Source organism: Apus apus, chromosome 2, assembly GCF_020740795.1.
Source record: "Apus apus isolate bApuApu2 chromosome 2, bApuApu2.pri.cur, whole genome shotgun sequence".
In the NCBI taxonomy this organism is placed as follows: Eukaryota; Metazoa; Chordata; class Aves; order Apodiformes; family Apodidae; genus Apus; species Apus apus.
In genome coordinates, this window is record NC_067283.1 from 73428105 (window position 1) to 73448787 (window position 20683).

The 20683-nt window shown below is 38.0% G+C and overlaps 1 protein-coding gene across 1 annotated transcript in view; it reads right to left on the reverse strand.

Moving 5' to 3' along the window:
• Positions 1–370: 370 nt before the first annotated feature.
• CDH6 (cadherin 6) overlaps positions 371–20683 on the reverse strand; it is a 109807-nt gene continuing 89494 nt past the window's right edge. The window contains exons 8-12 of the mRNA XM_051611468.1: positions 16210–16346; positions 12155–12276; positions 11240–11357; positions 10896–11147; positions 371–7495 (exon numbers count right to left, since the gene is read on the reverse strand). Of these exons, the coding sequence (XP_051467428.1) occupies positions 7008–7495; positions 10896–11147; positions 11240–11357; positions 12155–12276; positions 16210–16346 (1117 nt within the window). The 3' untranslated portion in view covers positions 371–7007. The remainder of the gene's footprint in view (positions 7496–10895; positions 11148–11239; positions 11358–12154; positions 12277–16209; positions 16347–20683) is intronic.

A 20683-nucleotide genomic window follows, 5' to 3' on the forward strand; every position in this document is an offset into this window, starting at 1 on the left:
TAAGGTATCCAGTCCAACCTCTGTAGCCTTATGATCTAATAATGAGTGACTAAAAAACCTTGTTCCTTGGGCTATTTTTGCAGAAGTTTTATTCTGGAGGAACAACAAAGACTGCAGGTGGATGTTTAGGCTAAGTCCTCTCATAAATTACAAAATGTCTTCAGTTCTTTCATGCAGTAAGCATCACTAAATGATGCCTTCTGAAGTTATATTGCTCTTTTAGGAGGCCTCACTGAGCACAGAATGGTGATTCTACTGCTCTAACAGTATGCTGCAAGCCAGACACTTTCAAATGGCATTTACCCCTGTGTCTTAAAATGATTGCAGAATCTTTTTGAAGGCTTATTGTTATAATAACATTGTAAATACAAACCATAGATTGATATAATTAGCAGAAAAACCCACCAAGTTAGAAAAAACAATTTATTAAGTAGTATCATATAAATAACTTGTTACAAAAATCAATTTGCAAAAAGGCAAATTCGCTCTGTCTGTGAGAAATTGTTGTTCAAATTGGTTTCTCGTTAATCTTTAAATTTGAATTCCCCCTTTCCCACACCCCCAAAACAGAAGCCAATACAGTGAACAGGAAATATAAGAGAGTGCACACTTGCCATCTGACCATAACAAATAGCCCATCCACGAATCATTCCAGCATGGGTCCCTTTGCAACACAGGGAAGCTTCTAGGTGTAAATCTCTTGGGTGACAAAAATCTTACCACCTGCAGATGTCCCTCTGTGCTGAGCAGTGACCAGATCCATCCAATGCTGAGGCTCTCTTGGCACAGCCAGGGGATGATATCATGAGAGACTCTGTGGTTGTAGGATGCCAGCAAGTAAATCTTCTCAGGTGGTGGCATCAGTTACAATGTATGCTTGGAAGTATTTTTAATTAAAAAAAAAAAAAAAAAAAATCAATGCTAAAAAGAATTTATTTTGAGGGTTTAAAAATCACAAATTGCAATAGGAGTTTGCCAGGTTGATTTTGCTCAGTAACACTTAAGATGCACATAGCATTTATTATAAGGCCTTTCTTTTAAGTTTAATTTTTCAAAGCAATGCAAATAATGACAATTGAAACAGTACAGTGATTCTCAAGAGTCTTTGTGTCAAAATCAGAACAATTGTGTTTGCAATGTTTTTCTTTGTTGTATTCACCTGAATGCTTAATAATTCTATACATTTGTTTCTTTAATAAACACTAAAATAATAGATCATAGAAAACTAAAAGCTTATAGAAAGTGTCTCCAGGTATATTTACATAAATAGTGCAGTTTCATAGGAAAGGTCAAAAGCCCGTGGGAGTGGAAAAGATTTCTCTATATGGAGGACTTATGCCTTGTTTGTCAAATTAACTTAGTGGAAGGAGAAATTCTAAGTTAGCGGTTAGCAGCTCCTTTTTTTTTTTTTCTTTAAAGAAAGCAGAAGACACATGCAGAAAACATAAGAGCACGTTCTGTAAAAATACCTTTGATATCCAGTGACTCCACATAGTATGACAGCTTTGTGGCCTTTAAGTGCCATGGGACCACCTTATATATGACTGATTACCTCCTTGTCCAATTCACTTTCTGTTCTTCCTGAAACTCCCAATTCTCTGACTCCCATACTACCTGCAACCCTAGCCATGGCTTTTTGATATCTACTGTTGAATTTTATGAACTGTTTGGGAAAGCGTTTAGCGTATGACAAAGGCAGGTCTGGTCTGAAAAGTGTAATATTGCAAAATGATGGGTAGGATCAAGATTGTTTCAGCTGTGCCTAAATAAAACCACTGTTACTAAAACATGGCATTGGCTGCTGTGTTTTATCCTCTTCTTCTGAAGCCTCGCATGTGGCTGTAGACTTTTTATATGCTTTTGTTCTTCCTTTTTAAGTACAGAAGCAATCTCTAAGAAAACAAGATTTTTCCAAAGACTTAACTGAAAATAGAAAAAAAACTTCGTGGCTTTGACGTTTATTTGAGGAGGCTACTGTTTCACAGGTCTAGAGGGGTTGGAAAAAACCCTGCCTTTCACAACTTAAGACATAGTCCATACTCATTGGAAGTAGCATAATGACTGTTAATTTGTCAGCTCTCATTTGACAAGGGAGCCCAGAATGAAGTGTTAATTGAAACAAATTAACAGAAATTGAAACACAAACAGGGAATGGCAGCATCCAGTTGGGACAGTGGTCTTCTGAAACATTTCATTAGTATTTATAGCCAAAGGAAAGCTGGTGAGATTTAAAACAGATGGTGGCAGGAAAAGCTAACACGGTGGTGTTCAGAGTTACCTGCTCAGAATCACTGTCCATAGTTCATCCTGCAGAAGGCCATCAGGATAGATCTGCTGCAGAAATTTAACACTTTCAGTAATAAACATGGCAAAGGGACTTTGTTTCCTAGAGAACTGGGTCTAGTTTGCTTGGTCTGAAAAAGATGTTTTTCTTCCCACCCATGCGAATCTCCCCCTGGCTGCTGTAGGAAACTTGAAAGTGCTAGAAGTGACTGTGCACTGCTGGCTCTGCTTAACGTGGAGGAGTCTGGTTTTGACATATGGCCAGCTTCCAGTGTTCATTATTTCATTCTTTTTATTCATACTGTACATGTGCAGACACACATTGCCAAAGCCGTTTCTTCCTGCTTTACTTCTTTATGACCATCCTGCTACTTATGGTACTACTGCTTTTTATGGTACTACAGATACAGAGACTACAGGTACTACAGTTAGTTGGTTTTAGTGGGATTTTGTTGTTGTTGTTGTTGATTTGTGACAGAGAAATTTAAATGTTGCACTTTTTAATGTAGCCTGCTATTTCCAAAACTGGATCATTTGAAGGCTGCCTCTCCCACTCCTAACAGCTAGAAAATACCTGTCTGAAGAATGAAGTAAGACCTGACAACTAACAAAATCAGAAATGTCAGAAAACATATGTCTGTTTCTTAAGAAACATTTAGAAAATGTTGGTATTCATATAGGTGGAATGTTCTTCCTCTACTCAGAATCTTTCTCAGCAACTTTTTTTTTTTACCAGCAATTGCTTAAAAACAAAGACAACTTATTTTTCTCATAGTTATATGCATCTCTGTCAGGTTTGTTAATATATTCCAGTCCTTTGGAACTGTCAGTAGATCCCTGCAGAAACCCCCATATTCCCTTTTCCAGAGCTCACTGCCAGTTTCTGCTTTAGCTCTCTTCCAAGTGCTTGTTTACACAGACAGGTCCTGGCACAACTGCACTGGAGGCATGTGCTGCTGTCTCTCCCAAAACTGGTGCAGTTGTGGGATAAGAGTTGGTTTTAACCTGAAATAATAATTCTTCTGGAGTAAAAAAATATTCTCCTGGAGTAAAGTGACTGTTTTGGGAACTGGGATGAAAGAGCTATACTAGAAACCTTACTCGATTTCAAGGGTAAAGATGTTCTGCAGTAGCAAGGCTGGAGAAGTCTCCCATGTAAACATGCCCCTCTTTCATGCTAACTCCACTGAATTCCTTGGTATCTTTTAGTATGTTCCCTACTGTTAGATCTGATGCTTTTCCAAACTAAAAGTCAACTGCATCGCTCATCTCTACCCGGAATAGCTAAAATACCTAATAATATTTCTCCTGCTCAAACAGGTGTGGTTTTAAGAAGAGCAGGCTTAAAACAGCCTGGAAACTCACCTCACAGCCTGTAGTCTAACACTTGTTTGTCTATAAATGCCAGTTCTAGCATTGTGGGAAAGCATTGTTAACTATTCATTTCTGTCATTTAGGGCACGAGCATGCAACGAAGTGCAAAAAAATACTACTGCAAAGTTTTGTTTTCACTGCAATATGGCACTTCTAATATTTAATATGCAGTAATGCTTTTGTAATTTGCACTGTATGATACTGCCAAGCAAGAAGAAAAAACAGATTTGAATTCTTCCTGTGTCAGAGATTCTAAATCTGCCCAATTTGCAAGAAAAAATAGATCTTAAAACCTAGATGCATAAATAATAATTTGGTGCAAGTTTGCCTTGAGTTTTCTGAGAAGAATCAATTTGCTATTCAGGCACCACATTTGTGGTGACATAACACAATTTTTTATATAATATATTTACACAACGGGCACAAGTAGCCGCTCCTATTTACTGTGTCACTCAATGGACAAGATAAAACCAGCTTTCAACTAAAAGAAAAAAACCCAAGGCTTGTGCTTGGACTGCTAATAACAATCATTAAATCAGACAAAATCACTGTACAAATATAGGAAAGTAGTTACAAGGAGATCAGTGATTGTCCTGTCTTCTTATTCCACCTCAAAGAGTGACTGATGCACGTTGACCTGCAGGGTGGCCCAGCCCTTTCAGGATGTAGGGTCTGTCCGCAGTCAAGCAATGGTGACTCCCTCTTCTCTCTGAGCTGGGGATGTGATTCCACAGCCACCTCTGCTATGCCTGCTGAACACAGATCTGTCCCCGCTCAATTTGGGTGTTGAAGAAGGGACAGTTGACTTGTTTGCACTGGGTTTCCAACTGGACTCTGAGCCTGGTATGCTCATGGAGTATGTTGCCCCATGAATTGCATGAGGAGGGCAGACTGAAAGACTGCTGCTCCTTCATGTATCTGAAATCCAGATGATTCCTTCTGTGTGCCAGAACCAGGTTTTGGACAGGTTGCCTCCTAAATGCTCTGATTTCAAGGAAGCCATGAGAGGCTAGACTTTTTGAAAGGCTTTTATCATCTCAAATTAGTGAGGGGGCCTCAGGAGGATGAGGACGTAGTAAGGGCCCAGTTATACCATTGTAGCTGTGACAGGTGCAACAAGCTTAGCCCCACTAAGTGATGGAGTTGGGCACCTTGCTCTGATGGACAGAAGCACCATGAGAAGCCTCCATCAAGGAAATGGGAGGCTCAGGTCCCTTGGAAACTCTGGACTCCTCCACTTAAAAAACCCATCTAATCTATCATGCTGACCATCTGTAAGCCATTGGCTTGTCCTCTTCTCTGAAATTATGTCATCATGCTTGTAACACTCTAATACTTGGAGATCTTGCTGTTCTCTTTACTTAACTCTCTAGGAGTAACTAACTCCAGGGATTAATTTTTAATCCCTCTTAATTTTCTGGTTTTTAACTTTTTTCCCTTCTCTGTTTTTAGAGAAAACTGGAGCTGCTGCTTAGTTTTCAAACAGATTCACTTTAAGATTCAGGGGAGGGGGAAAACAGATACACGTCTGTAATTCTGGCTTTAAATACTGTTTCAAAATGAAGTAAATGAGTTTAATTATGTATGAGATCTTTAAAAAAACAAAAAACATTTAAAAATCCTTTTTTTTCTTGGTACAGTACCATGGACTATGTCTCTTCTTTGCAACACAAGGTGGCTTTTAGCTCCTGGTGTTGGATGTGTCCCATGGCATCCCCTTAGGGTTTTCTCCAGATAGCCGCTCCTAGATGGCTGGATTTGAAGAGCAGCAACTGCATACCAAACCAATACAAATACTGTGTGGTAGATAAGCTGTAAAGAATATTGTTTTGGCCTAAGATGATGTCATCTCCTCACACCCCATCCCAGACAAAAATTACTTAGCTTGGCACAGCAGATAAACACACAGGGAGATTTATGATTAATATTTTACCTTTTGGTGAAGTCTTTGTCAACCCTGGATAAGAAGTTTATTTTTAGAAAAGTTAGTTTTGAATCCTACTTTTCAGGCCACTAGAATGACAATTGATTCTTACTTGTGCACTCAGGGTTTGAATTTGGAGGGGAAAAAAAAAAAAAGAAAACCACCCAAAAGCATGAGCAACTACTTCCTCCAGCAGAATGCCAGCCTTTTCCACCTGTGAAGGATTTTGCAAATGACTTGTATAATTCTTGCAACATCCTGATGAGGTAGGCATTATTTTCCCATTTTACAGATAGCAAAACTGGGCAGAGCCAGTTGGGAAGCCACCCTGGGCATCCAGGAAGTGAAAGTCAGGACAAAAAAAGCACTCTTCCTTTGCAGTTCTTTCTTTTGCCCCAGTGGGTGGTGGTCACCTTGAGGCTATTCCTACCCTGCTGCACATGAAAATAGGCAGAAGTAGATGGACATGAAAAGCCTGACTCCCACATCCCCAGTGCAGTGGCCATCACTGAACTGATGTGCAGGTGAAAGCCAACCAAAGATGTATGAAGAAAAACACAGCAATGATGTGTTCCTTCCTCCAAGTAGTGATCTAATCTGGAGTTGGAATAGATTATTTTCCCCATAGCAAAAGCAAGCCTGGGTTAGAACTGGGAAACAGTCTAAGAATTCAATATTGGGGCTACTGACCACACACATGCATGCACGCACATCTCTCCAGCAATGCTAGGTCAGAAGAATATATACATAGTAGTCAATGAACTATATATATGTGTGAGTTAGTATGATTCAATGTGTTGGGGGCAATGGTGAGTTCTAGAAAAACATGTGGGTTTAAATCACCGTTAGGCTTTTCTGCCCTCCTCATGAGTAAAATGCATGTTTGATGTTTTTTCTCAGCTTACTCTACTTGTATGATAAACCTTCATTCCATCACCACTACTTTTGACTATAATACACAGGGTAAACTAGGGTACCTCATTACATTGGGATGTGCAATACACAATCGACAGAGCGGTTGTTTGAGCTGAATAGTCTGGATACAAGTAAAAAGAGCAAGTGAGCTTAAACAGTAATAGACTCCAATTTACAATATAAGCAGAACAAGTAAAAGTATTGCTCCCCATCTGATCTGTTTTTTTTCACCTCAACTACTGCCGTGCCTGTAAAATTGGCTTGGTAAACTGGATGCACTAAAAATGAGAATTTTGCCTCTTGGAAGCTCATAAAATGATACTAGAAAAAGTATTCTGACGGCTGATCCACACAGATTGCAGTCATTAGACAATTTGGACGGGTAGAGCAGAGAACCCTTTCACACAGCTGTGGAGAAACAGAAAGAAATAGCCACTTCACATATCTCAATGCTGTTTCTGAAAATAAGGAAGGGAAACAAAACCAGGAAAAAAAAGAAAAAGGCAACATATTAAGAGTCTTTATCACTGTCCATTGCGCCATACATATCTGCCAGCTTTTTAAACCGAGGCCCCCAGTCACTGAGGTAATCATAGTCCTGGTCTCCGTCTGTAGTCACTGACTCCAGGGAGCTGAGGGACTCAGCCACGGAACCATTACCTTCATACGCATAGGTTGCTAACGAGTCATACGGAGGTGCCGCTGGATCTGTATCATTTTCCTTTAACCTTTGGTTAATGAAATCTCTCACATCAGTATTATCTCTCGTTGCAGTCCGCCGTGGGATAAAAAGTGTTTCTGGCACAATGTCTCTGCGTAATTTATTATCGTCTATGGCTTCGGGATTCCTCAGCGTGCCGATATCAAACGCCTGGGTGTCTTCCTCTCCACCACCTTCATCGTTATAACTGACAATGTTGTCTCTGATGTCTTCTTTGGAAATAATCAAAGGCTCTTTTTTCCGTTGCCGTCTCAGCGCTGCAAACAGCACCACTGTAACTGGAAACAAAAATAACAGGGGAAGAGAAAGGTGAAGGTTAATCTCTAACTCTGTTAAAACCCAGAACAAATGTTGCATCTCTGCTCAAATTCAAAGTTGTAAAAGATGTTTTGCAAAACTACAAACGTGCACTTCGGGTTTTCAGACTGTGATTGCTCTGCCTGTGGTCTATCTTGGGAGACGAAACGGCATAGATGCGCACTGGAAGAAAGGAGATGTCAAGCTTGTAAGAAGCCAAGTGGAGTGACTTTTTGTCAGGAGGCACATTTTTACCCAGTCATACAGCAGTTTTATTGCCTGAAGAACAGAACTAGTTTCATGTGAGTTGGGGAGGAAGAAGCACTTTCCCCAAAGTAAGTAACATCAGATGTTACTTATCAACCCCTGGGATGAGATGCAGCTTTTGCTATGGGCAAGCCTAGTATCTACTAGGCTATGATAAAAGGTTAGCAATGCAAGTACATGGCTTAAATCTTAGACTTACGAGATACAGTAATAATACTTTTCAATCTGCAAAAGGCATGAGATTTCTCAAACAGGTATTTTATGCCTTTCATTCTGAAGTGTGTGCATGTGTATACGCATACATTTTTAATTTATTTGGAGGGCAGTAGCTCTTTCCAAGGCTGTGATCCAAATTTAAATATTTTTTATCTAATAATGATCCCCCATACTGCTCGAGAAGTGGAGATGGGGTGGACGAGGATAAACTACATTGCTTTTTTTCTTTTAAAGTAATTTCAGATTTCTTCAGTGGATTCCATCTTAAGATGGTAAATGGCTGAATATTTACAAATTAACAGCAGCAAGAAGCAGGTTTGTATTACTACTTTCAGTGTTGTTGTGGTAGTCTGAGGTCCACAGTGCCCAGTATTTCAGCTCTGCTGTACAGATTCCAGGAAGACACATCTTGCTGTTGTTATAGTTCTTTCATAGCAAAACAAAGCAAATCAGAAAATGCCTAAACTCATTGATATGAGATGATAAGGTAGATCAAAATTATCTTTAATGTGTTTCTAAAATGGTGAGTCAAAGCACAGTAACTGTTACAGAATCTCTTCTTGGCACTCTCTCATTTGTAACCCTGTTAAGGTCAATGCCAAGGACCAAGGACAACCCCCAAAAATTTTTTAACCCAGAACTTTTCCTTCTTAGTTTCCGTTTACAAACAAAAAGCTGATTATTATTATTTTATTTTCTTTAAATGATGGACTCCCGAGCAGGATTGCTTAGAGTGAGGTGCTCTCCATAGATGTACTCAAGCATGCTGTAGAAGAGTCTCATACTCCTTTTCTCCATTGACTATAGAGGGGTCCCAAGAAGACTGTGAGTAAGGGAGAACATCCTTTAATATGAGTTGAAAGGGAATAAGTTAGGCCATGAAACTTGAAGGAATTAGGAGGGCTAGTTCAGATGGTGAAAGCTTTAGGCTTTCACCCTAATAATGAGGGTTTACTTATAGTGTTACATTAAGACACTAATGTGAGTGATGCTTCTTTGTGCTGCTGTGCAAAAATTCAGTGAGAGAGAATCCTCCTCCTCAAGGGCTTAAAGCTGTGGCACTATGTGGGAGGACTGGGGAAAGGTCTATGTGAAAGAGCAGAGATGGCTGGAGAAACCTCTGGAGAAACAGCAAAACACAGCATTGATTTTTAATGGGCTTCCAGAATAGTGACTGGTGGAATATTCTGAGAAAGCCTAGGAATGACAGATTTTAAGAGGAAGGATTGCTGAAGTATCTCATTAGCAAAAAAAATGTTATGATAATTACGTCACATCTCTCATGCTTGGGTATTCTTATTTTCTGCTGAACTTGCAGACAGAAAAACCCCTACATTAGAAATTATATGTTAAAGTACATCACCTTTATTAGCACATCACTGTTTAGCAGTATCTGAGGCCTCCAGATTACTCAAACTGCAAATAAACCTAGCAATTTTCAGGCACTTTTTGTTGCTACTGAACCTTAGGTAGTGGTTCGGGCCTGCCTAGAGTATTGTTTTTCACTCAGTAGTTGTTGCACATGCAAGCTCTGCAACCAGCCTGAAAATAGAAAATTATATAGCTGAGTTAATTGAAAATCTGCTTATGGTGCATGGTGGCGTGAGCAGTAATTGACATAAAGTGCTGCTTAGCACACAGAATCAATTATTTTCGATTGACATAAAACAGGAAATCGTTTAATGTCAGATTGATATTAATGAGCACAGTTGTACTAACGAGTGAGAGACTATCTGCAGCATTAGATTTCTTTTTCTGGTAAGGAACTTGATACAAAGTGAGCTCAGACCTTAGAGGCAATGAATGATACCATGTTTTGAAAAGTGAATTTAATGGCAAATTTAGGGTAAGATTGTTACTGTGGGAATCTTTTCTGCAAATGGGATAGTGCTTATTTGGGCAAGACATGTCTATATTGTAAAAGTCTGAGAATCACAGCTGGCCTTTGACTCATCACTGAAGAGAGAAATTTTTTTTAATAGTGGAGATCAGGATGATTCTGCAGTGGTGATGAACATGTTTGAGAAAGATATGAGTATGGTAGACAGAAGTGGAATCACTGAAGAAACATTTTCTCCCCTGCTTGACCCAACTGTTATAAAATTGGTCTGACTCCCTTCTTTCCTGGCCAGGTACTAAAGCTGACTAATAATACCTCCCTGAGAATTGCCTGTGTTGTATTTTACAGTTCTCTTTGGATGAATAGCTTATGGCTACTGGCCAAGGGATTGATTGTCTCTGCTGTACAAGACGGTTGAAACCTGAATTAGAGGAATGTGAGAGATCTTGCAAACTGTATCCTTATTTTTATAAAAGAAACACAGGTTGACCACCTGTGAGTGCTGTAGCCAGAGATCTGTATGCCCTCCACACTCAGGATCCAATCTCTAAATTTTCACAGGGGCCTGAAAGGGAGGAGTCTGGAGCTTTTGTGAGAGTGCTTTAATAGCCACCTTATTTCAGCACTCTTTTTTCCTGCATAATAGAATCACTGAGACTTGTTTCTCCTCAGTGAAGACATGGGAAGTTAAGTTTTCTGGAGTTCTATGGCAAACAGAAAGATACCTGCAGATGGTCATTAGTCTGGTTCACCTCACATACCAATAAGTAGACGGCATGAACATCCCTCTACTGGTGCCCATCTCTTTCCATTTACCAGAGGGTGGAACCCAGCTGCCTCCTCTTGCTTGGACATTGCTAACTTTTAGATAAATAAGATTAAATAAGGTATGGTCTATACACCATATCTGTAGCAGCCCTCAGAGGAGGAAATACAATAATATACATGCAAGATAAGACAAGGATATATTTGCTTTGCTCTTGCCCTAGCCTTGGTATAATCACTTGCAGTATTACAAAATAACCATGAAAGGAACAAAATGCCTCTGAGCTACTTACCGAGTAATATGATAATACAGAGTAGAATGGCAATAAGAGCCCCAGTGCTAAGACCAGTAGGATGAATCAAGGCTTCTGCATTACAGGACAGCATCTTTCCTCGATGGTCACAAGCACATACTCGAATAGTCACCGTTTCAGTGCTGCTCTGGATAGGGTAGTCATTGTCTGATATTACCACTGGTAAGAAGTAGGTACTCATTTCATGCCGGTTATATCTGTTTCTTCGGGTGAAAATCCCTGCTGTGTTGTCTGGAAACACAATGCACACGTTAAATCTTCATCTGAAAACTGGAAAAAAAAAAAAAAAGACATAGCAAAGAAAAGTCTGCCAAGAAATTCACCTCTGTTGTCCTGTAGTGTAAAGTTTGAGCTGCTGGCTGCCTCAGGCGCTAAGGAGAATGAAAAATGATGTCCACTGTAAGAGTCATCTTTATCAACAGCACTTAATGTTTGTATCAGCTGAAAGAATAAGAACAAAATTATCTTCAAAGTCAGTAGACCTTAACACTTATTTGTGTATTTTAGGACTGGAAAGCAATCTTATATTCATTTTTTAATTCTGCTTTAAGGCAGCTGATGCTGCTATGGTGAGCTTAAAAAAAGTGATCCATGTGCTGCCAATGTTGTTTAGGATCACCATGATATTGTATCCTGTACCATCAGCCAATAACATAATGAGTTTGAAAGTTGGCAGGAAAATCATGTTGAGTTCAAGAGCAGCTTGGGTTGATTCCACTCCAGATGGGTAGAAAGCCTTTTCATGTGATAAGCAATAGAGATGAAAGGTGAGATAGTCCAAGCTGATAGTGTATTTATCTATCCAAATCTCATTTAACAGGAATTGTTTGGCTGAATCTTTCAAATTATCTGCTACTTTGAACCATTTAGTGATAGGACTGGAAGAGTGAGAGTTATTTGGTAGGAAATATATCACAGACAGGACCTGTAACAGTTTTGGACCTGAAACTGTGTTTGAAGGAGACATTGAAGGTGCCTGAACAGAGCAGAGCAATACAGAATGAAAATGTATCAGGGATAACGAGGTACAGTAGAGAAAACAACAGTGTAAAACATACTGTCACATCAGTTGCAAGAATACTAAGTGAAATCAGAAACTGTGCAGCCACTGTTTGGTTTAATTTTGCAAACCCAACGGTTTGATGCCATGTTAAGTGTAACTCTTGATGAATGATTCAAGAGTAGTAGCAAAACTCAATTAGTTTAGAATATTTTCTTAGTACAAGCAAACAACACACCTGTTCTGCCTTTGCATTTTCACAGACGAAGGTCTCATAAAACATGGCAAACTCTGGAGCATTGTCATTTACATCCAAAACCTTAATGAACACTGGGACACGGCTGCTTTGTTTTGGGTTGTCTGAAATGATAAAACCAGAGTATTTTATTTAGCCCAGCTACTGACTCAGTGCAGGAGAAGAAAAGGACAGGCTTAGGGTCTCATTGACTTAATTCTTAATCACAACACTCCACTTGTATTCTGTCGATTTCTGGAAAATGCATTATGCAGTGAATTCCACAAAATTGTGCTGTGTTTTCATTACTCTGATTCTGTGTGAGCTATACAGTTGAGATTGTGTAGGAGTCCAGGATTTACAAATTTCTTTGAACGCTCCAAGTCCAATCATGAATGTATATGTGACTATACAGAATCTGCAGATCCCCATATATAAACATGTTTTTTTTTCCCTATAAGAACTCTATGAATGGTGAAATGGGCAAGATTCTGAGGCAAAAAGCCACATTATAATAGTCAGTGACTCCTCAAAAGTACAATCCCTGAAGCCAAACTATTTTGTGTTCACCAATGAAAAAGAAACCAAGAGACATTGCTAGGACTGGATCTGTGTTCTTTGTGCTCCAGATCACACGTAAAATGATCCAAGCCTGGTCACCCAGATATACACACTCCAGTGCCTGGAAGTATGTGGATATGTGAATGGGAGAGAGTGAAAATTGTGAGGCAATGAGTGTGATTGAAATTAGTTTAATTTAAAACAAATACCTTCCCCCTCCTTTTCATGAGAGCTCACACTGATTTTTGCTATGTTAACTTCCTACTCATGTTAATATAGTTTATAAATGCATTTTAATGTATGATTCAAGTGAAAAAAAAGAGTGATAAAATGCAGCAGATCTAAGGCTCTGTATGCTTCTTCAAGCATTCATTATGGTAGCTTGTTGAGTTAGGCTTTAATAGAAGTCCTATTACTGTGTTTATCATACTTTTATAAATAAAAAAATGTCTCCTTCAAAACTGGCACTGTATATTTAGAGAGCTCAGTAATTTGGACAAAATATTGTGCTTTACAGCTCCACAGTCCCATTGAAATTAATATGATTCCGTTAGGCATAAACCACTTCCTAATATGAACCACTGGGCTAAATTGGTTCAATGTATAAAATAACAGTTTACACATAATATAGGCTAGGCTGAATTCAAGTCTAAAACATATCAATACAAATGTTAATTTTTTATAATGGGCAGAAATCAAAGGTACTCATTTGAAGTTGCAGGTCTGTTGGCAAGACTATTTCATAAAGGCATACCTTTCTAAGAAACACATCCAAATACATTGGCAAATGTGTTTCTTCTCTCAAGAATTACAACCATTTCCTGCTTTTTGAGCCATGAAGTACATATTTTCATTTTACTTCTAGGTGCTTAAGATTTTCACAATTTAAAATGATACTGTAATAAATAGAAGCTTCATAAAAACTCTGTGGTCTATGAACATGGGCCTCTTTTCTGATTTAATGGAAATATATGTTGAAATATATATCTATACACCTTTGAGTCTTTTTTGGTCATCTTTCAAATTGCTTTTGCAAATTAATTGATGTGGGCTAATGTGTTTGCATTATGCTTTAATTATTGCTGGATTTAATCTCCAAAAAAGGCTCTACAGAGTCAACAAGCTGCTGAAATCTATTCATCTCTAGAGCAGTACATTTTCTGTTGAGCCAGCAACAAAACTGTTAGTTTTTTAGTTGTGGGGGTTTTTTTTCTGTTTTTTTTTTGTGGTTTTGTTTTTCTGAATACAGCCTCAAAGTTCTGCCAATGTTTGATTTACCCTGAAGTGTTAAGTAAAGAATATTTAAAAATACTCTGGGAACTATCTCCATTAAATCAGCTGTAATTCTGCAGCTGTGAATCAGGAGCCCTGTGTACTGAGTATTATTGCCAGTTTGCCATCTGACTGTGGCAGATGTACTGACCCAGTGTTTCACCAGCTATTTGTTTGCAACATTCACAACATGATTCTCAGCGCTGCTGAGCAACTGCAGCTCATACTGGTGGGAAAGACCGTTAAAAATGGAGCTATCTACATTTACTGACAATTCTAGACAACTAAAGGCAAAGGAACTTCTGTATTTTCATTTATATTCTACCGTAAAATAAAACCAAGAGCAGTCATCACTGAAAGGTGTCTTTCTTTATGACTTTGTAATATTTTTAACTGTTTTAATATCAAAAGAACTCACCCATCTGAATACTCATCCTGCCTCTAACTTGACTGGATATTTCTTTTAGATTACTTAAGTGAAATATATGTGGAGTTTGATGTGACAGTATGTCACTGAGAGCAATCAGTGACTAGCAGGAATTTAGTGGAATGGGACTTCAGCTAGCTTTGCTAGAAATTATTGATTTTAGCTAGGAACAAAAAGCAGTGGTGATTTTCAGTCTAGTCTCCTGAGACTAAAATAAGTGAGGTAGCTTGGATCAGACCAAGGCTTGTTTGTAGCTGCATTTCCACCAAGAAAATTGCCTTTGGAAGGTATCTACCTCAGTTACGTCAAATTTGGTCCAGGGTGAGTGAAGCACAGCCTGGGAAGTAGCTTGTTGCAGCCTGGAAGGATTCAGAGTGAAGAGGAATGGTAATTAAGACTGAAACCTGTGTCAGGTTTAGTTGAGAGGGTTTAGCCCAGTAGGTCTGTCCTTAGGGGAGAAGGCAAGGAACTAGATGAGTATTTCACATAGATGCTAAGCTGGCTTTTAGACAGTGTACAATATTCTGTACTCTATTTCAGTTCCACTGTTCTTGCTATAATTTTCTTTTTAGGTGCTTAATTTTCCCCTCCCCTCTGCCAAGGAGCTCAGTCTGTGGAGTACAACTCTTGACCCTATATGACTCTTTCAAAGACTTACCAGAAACACAAGCATCTGATTAACAGTTAGCCAGAGGTCAATGTTTTGTATGCTGACACCACACACCTAGCAAACTTTCAAGACAGGGAGAAAACTATTAAGAAACATAATTCCTGTAGGCTCTGGCCCACTACCTTTTTACACAATCCAGTCTGCTTGCCTCAATAGTACTGTTTCACATAAGCATTCAGTTTTAAAAAGACCTACAGAATAAGAAAAGCTGGAGTCAAGTATTCCTAAGTTACACTCTTCTTGCACACACAACATAAGAAAGTAGAGCTTATATTTTCTCAAATTGTTCTTTGATTTTTGTTTGTTTGTTGTTTTTTTTTTTAAACTCATTTAGCCTCTGAGTTGCACAAGACACTGTGATGGTCATAGAACTGGTGTTTATATTAGATCTATCTACCATTCCACCATGCTTCGCAATCATAGTCACTGTGACTCTGCAAAAGTGAAAAGAATTGCATTCCCTAATGGGACATGCCTATAGTTAATGCATTAAAATAAAGAGGAATGTTTATTAAAGCAACCTAGCATACATATTCTTATCTAGATCCCTGGCATTTCAGCTCCTAAAATCAACATGATTAGTATAATCACAAGATCACTCCTGAGCAATAATAAACCAAGTGCCTGACTGATTTGCAAGTATAGCTCACAATGTCAAAGGACACTAAAGAAGTTAGAAATGGAAAACCTTAACATTTATTAAGATCTGGGCACCTAACTCAGCCCAGTTACCTTAGCCTTTCTTGAAAACACCCAGCCTGCGCATTATTGAGTCTGATGAGACTGAATTCAGCCATGGAATGCAGTTTGTCTTTAAACTGTCTTTCTTGCTATATGCCAAATTCAGAGTTAAACAATCATGTTCAAAATGAAAAATGGCTTAATACTGATGAGAAAACACAGAATTGTTACCTTTCTTCCCTGCTCAGCTAAGTTACCTCTTCATGAACTGTGCCCCTCCTCAACACAAAACTGCAGACCACCTCTTGCAGAGTTTCCACCTCTTCATTAGTGTAGAGGGGACTATCTGTATAACCTGACATCTATCCAGCCATGCTTTCCACGCACTCAGCTAGAAGGCTAAATTCATTACATCAGGGACAGCAGTGGTATTTAGGTTTGACTTACTGATCTCTGCTGCTATTACTGTAATGTTGTGCCACAGCAGTGTTTCCCGGTCAAGGGGTTTTGAAGTAAATATCGAACCATTTCCTGAATTGATGTTGAATACTCTGTCCATATCAGTGTGTCGATCTACAGAGTACCTGCAAATACAGAGACAGGGGTCAGGAGAATGTTTTCCTTTTAATTTCTGTGTTCTTAAACAGTTTTCTAAGACTAGACATCAAACAACTAGTAAATGGTTTTGCCTTTTGTTTTCAGCGCAGGCTTCAGAGTCTTTATATATTCACACAAAGAGCTAGTTCTGAATGTCTGGATAATGACACATTGGAGGTTTGATTTAGAAGGTGGAGCATTGTCACTGAATAAATGAATTCCTGTAGAATTTGCATACCTCTGAGAATCATCAAAGCTTTGATTTTAGTGAGAAATGTGAAATCTGTGTCCTGAAAGATACATTTATTTTAAGGCAAAATTGGTTTTCCCATTATAAAAACCTCTTTTTATAGTTTGATATCTCAACTGTTCCAAACAATTTCTTATATGAAATTTGACTGCTGGGGTGCATTGTTGCCTTTCACTTCCCAGAGTTTAAAAAGACTGCCCCCCTCAAACAAGTTGTCAGGGAATACAGATTCATTATTCTTTGGTATGTATCACATAAAGTTTTGCTGTAATTCATTAAAACTAACATGTTAAATCCTGCTTGATAGTATCTAGATGTGAAAATGAATGCTAACAAGTTCTGGAGGAATTCAGACTCTAAATAGAGGTTTGAATTTCAATCTGATCTTTCACTTTTACTGCTGAACCAAATTAAGCTTTTACAAGCAGAACTCTTCAGTTCAGGGGAGACTCAAATGCCATGACTTAGTTTCATCTCTCTTGAAGAGAAAATTCTTCCATAAATTACAGAGGTTTTGGTGGAAATAAGTCTCTGGTGTTGCTAAAAGAAGAATAGAACTGCATTACTCTGCTCTCATTTCAAGCCCAAATGTGTGCTGATATACAATCCAGGACAGAGCCTTGGAAAACCCAGTGTGCTCCCTTGATCTCCTTGCAGGCCACATCGAGGGAGACAAGGCAGCTATTGCTGTCCCTTGTGTCCAGGCAGGAAGAACAATACGCTTGAGCAGGTATGCAATCCCATGAAAACTAGGCCAGGGAATGACTGGCAGAGTTTACTGCCATTACAGAACTGTGGGGAATGCAGAGGCTAAAGAAAAGTTTCTGTTCCCTGCTCTGCCTTGGGAGCAGCTGTGTGACATGTCCCTTATTCTGCACAGATCTCCCATTGCGTGTGCAGTGTCTCTTAACTTCTGAGATAGCTTTTGCATGGAAGGAGGGAATAGAAGAGTCCAGCTGAAACAAGTGATTCTGACAAAGGTTTAAAATAAACTAACCTGCTAACTACCTTGTAACGGATTTTTTATTCTTCCTTGCAAGTAAAAAAGAAAAAAAGGGATATAATATCCACAACAAATTACACAGGTCTTATTCTAAAATGAGAATTTTAGTGTAACCTACCTTCCTGAACAAAACTATAACAATGATTACTTGCACTAAATTGTTTCTCTTTTTCTGCATAAAATTCCTATGGAAACAACCACGTGAGATTCAAAGGTACTCACAAAAAAAGCTAACTTTCTGTGGTAGGACTTACATAGACACACCTTGCTAGTTTTATAGGAGCTGATTTAGTTTTTATTCTTCGTTGACTAAGAGCAGTGCAATTCACAGTTCTGTCACCTGTAGTGTCACTAACCTCATTCCTTTATGCAGCATCATGATGTTGCCATCAGCTCACACCGGGTATGTGAGAAGGCCTGTAGCAGACAGCACTGACTGACAGGACAGCTGCAGCAAGCTATTCTGATTTGTCCAAATCTAAATAGTAGGTGTGAATTTGTTGATATAGCTGAAATGTTTTTTGGAAACAAGTTTATAGAAACTGGTCTGACACTCTTTCATTTTGACATTGTAAGTATTCAATATGGTAAACATTTCATTTTAACTTTCATTCATTCAGCCTTTTACATGGTATTATGTTGATATTTTGTGGATTCAATTATTTTTTGGATATTCTGTAGCTCATTTCAATATCTTTCAGCTGAAAGACTTTAGTATTTTCATTTTGCAGTAAATCTAGATTTTGTGTTCCTATTTGAAATTAAATATCAGGATTTTCCATAGATTATCTGTTCCAGCCAACTGTAATAGTATGTTTCAGGCTCTTATTCAGCAAGATATTTAAGTAACTAGCTTTAGGTTTTCCATTTGTTGGGCTTTTTTTCCTTCAATTATGTTTTCACTTATGCTTCATATTTTGAACAGACTTAAAATATCTTACTGCCTCAGCACATTTTAATGCCTCAGCATATTGTAATCACTATCTTTACTTTGTAAGATTCCCCAAATTCAATCTGTGCAACAGCATCTGGAAGAAATAAAAAAATAATAAATAAAATAATAATAATAAAAATATTTTTTTTTAAAAAAAGTTTTTCTGGACTTTGTTTTAAGGTCACCAGAGCTGATAAGTCCTTGTAAAATCATATGTATATTCAGTCTTTTATGCAGTGGAAAGTTAAACTCTTGAAAAAAACAACAGCCAGAGAATAGCTTCTTAATGAAACGTTTATTTTATTTCTTCATATCCAAAACAAAATACATATAAGGTTAATGCAGTTAAAGTATATTTTAATTATACCATTAACCCTGGTCTAAAAGGATGATTTTAATAAGCTAGACTGTCAGTTCTGTTTCTCAGTTTGTATAATCCAGCCCCTTTTGATCAAGGACTGTTAATTATGTTGAATTAGTGGTGATCCTGACTTATGGATCATAAGTCAGGAAAGAATGAAGCAGACAACATCAAACTCATTTTTACATTTATTTAATGAAATTATTGGTGTGTACTTGTCAGATTTCAGGATTTCATCCCTTTCAAACCTTGAGAAATTGACAATCTAGGAAGTTAAAATGTATCTATGTAGATTCCAGTCTCTCCTTGTACATAACAGGAAGAAGTGGGGAGTGAAAGACAGAATCTAACACATGCAAATATGTTGTCAGTAAAATACACAAACAAAATTAAGCCTTACATTTGTTTGTAGATCATTTTCATCTGGGATACTTTAGTAAATCAAATCACAGCAGGGAAACAGTTCCAGTGACTGATGAACTTCATTATGCCTCTGAGGAGTTACTATAGCAAAAAACCTCAACTAGCAATTTTGAAAAGATCTGATGTAAAACATAGCAGTGGTAGTTGCAGCATTATCTTTTTCAGTATGCAGTTGTTCATAGTATTTCTGTTTAGATCAAATACAAGCAGTATGGCAAAACTTTTTTTTTTATAACACAACTGGACAATGGAGTGTTACTCAGGAATGTATTAATGTCGTTATCATGGTTGCATATTCAAATGTAGCCAGACATCTATTAGTGTGGTTTTGTATTTTTTAATGTCATGTCACAGCAAAGCTTATAAGGGCTGGACTGATGACATGTAGTTCTGTCAATACACAGGTCATGAATGATTATGCAGTCTTACAACCAGGGCCAATATCCACTTCATATTTTGCTATTGCTTCATTGTTTTCTGATGTTCAGCAGCTTGCTTTCTAATGTAACCACAAGTCAGGAAGATTTGTGGGTCAGGAATGATATGTGTGTGAATTTTTCATAAAGCATTTTCATAATGATATTTTGAAGGTTTCATTTAATGGAAGATCAAAGGGGCTTTCATCTAACAGAGTTAGGGCTCAGTTTGTTTAAAAAGAGAAATCTTCACTCTAGTAGAGGAGAAAATGGAAGGTTTTCATTGTAGTATCAAGTGTCTAAAGATTTTATCTATCAAGAAAAATTGACAAGCAAGTGACAAGTCATATATATACAGTCTAATTGCATCTTCCCTGAAGCTCGGAGTGAAAATCAGATTTAGCATCTCTATTGCATGATAAAAAAAAAAAAAAAATCACCTTGTCAAAAAGATGCAGACTCAACCTATGCCCCTAAATTCTATGAGATACCCAAGATATTAGCACCATAAAATTACATTTATTGCAAGCTAACATTTCTCAAGCTACTGCTCTCTGCTGATTTCCTTCCCCTCTTACTGATTTTCATGTTTCTACTTTCTGTGTTTGTTTCTATAACTCTAACCTTTTCTTCATTTTTCTTCTCCTTTCACCTTGATTGTTGCATGCAATTAGAGATAAAGGAAACAGGGTTTCTGCTGTGCTGCATCAGTTTTGATACCTCTGCTAAATTTTGCTCAATAGTTGTCTGATACTTCAATATGCAAAGTACCTATACTGTATTAAAGTACTGCCCTTTGAAAGACAGGTAAGTTTGAGCACACACATTCAATGAATAGAAAAGCGCCAGTAGGCAGTACTCAACAATGAACAGCATAATCCCCATCCACTGTAAATCACTTATAATTAGGAGCTGGTGCTGCTGTGAAAGCAAATGG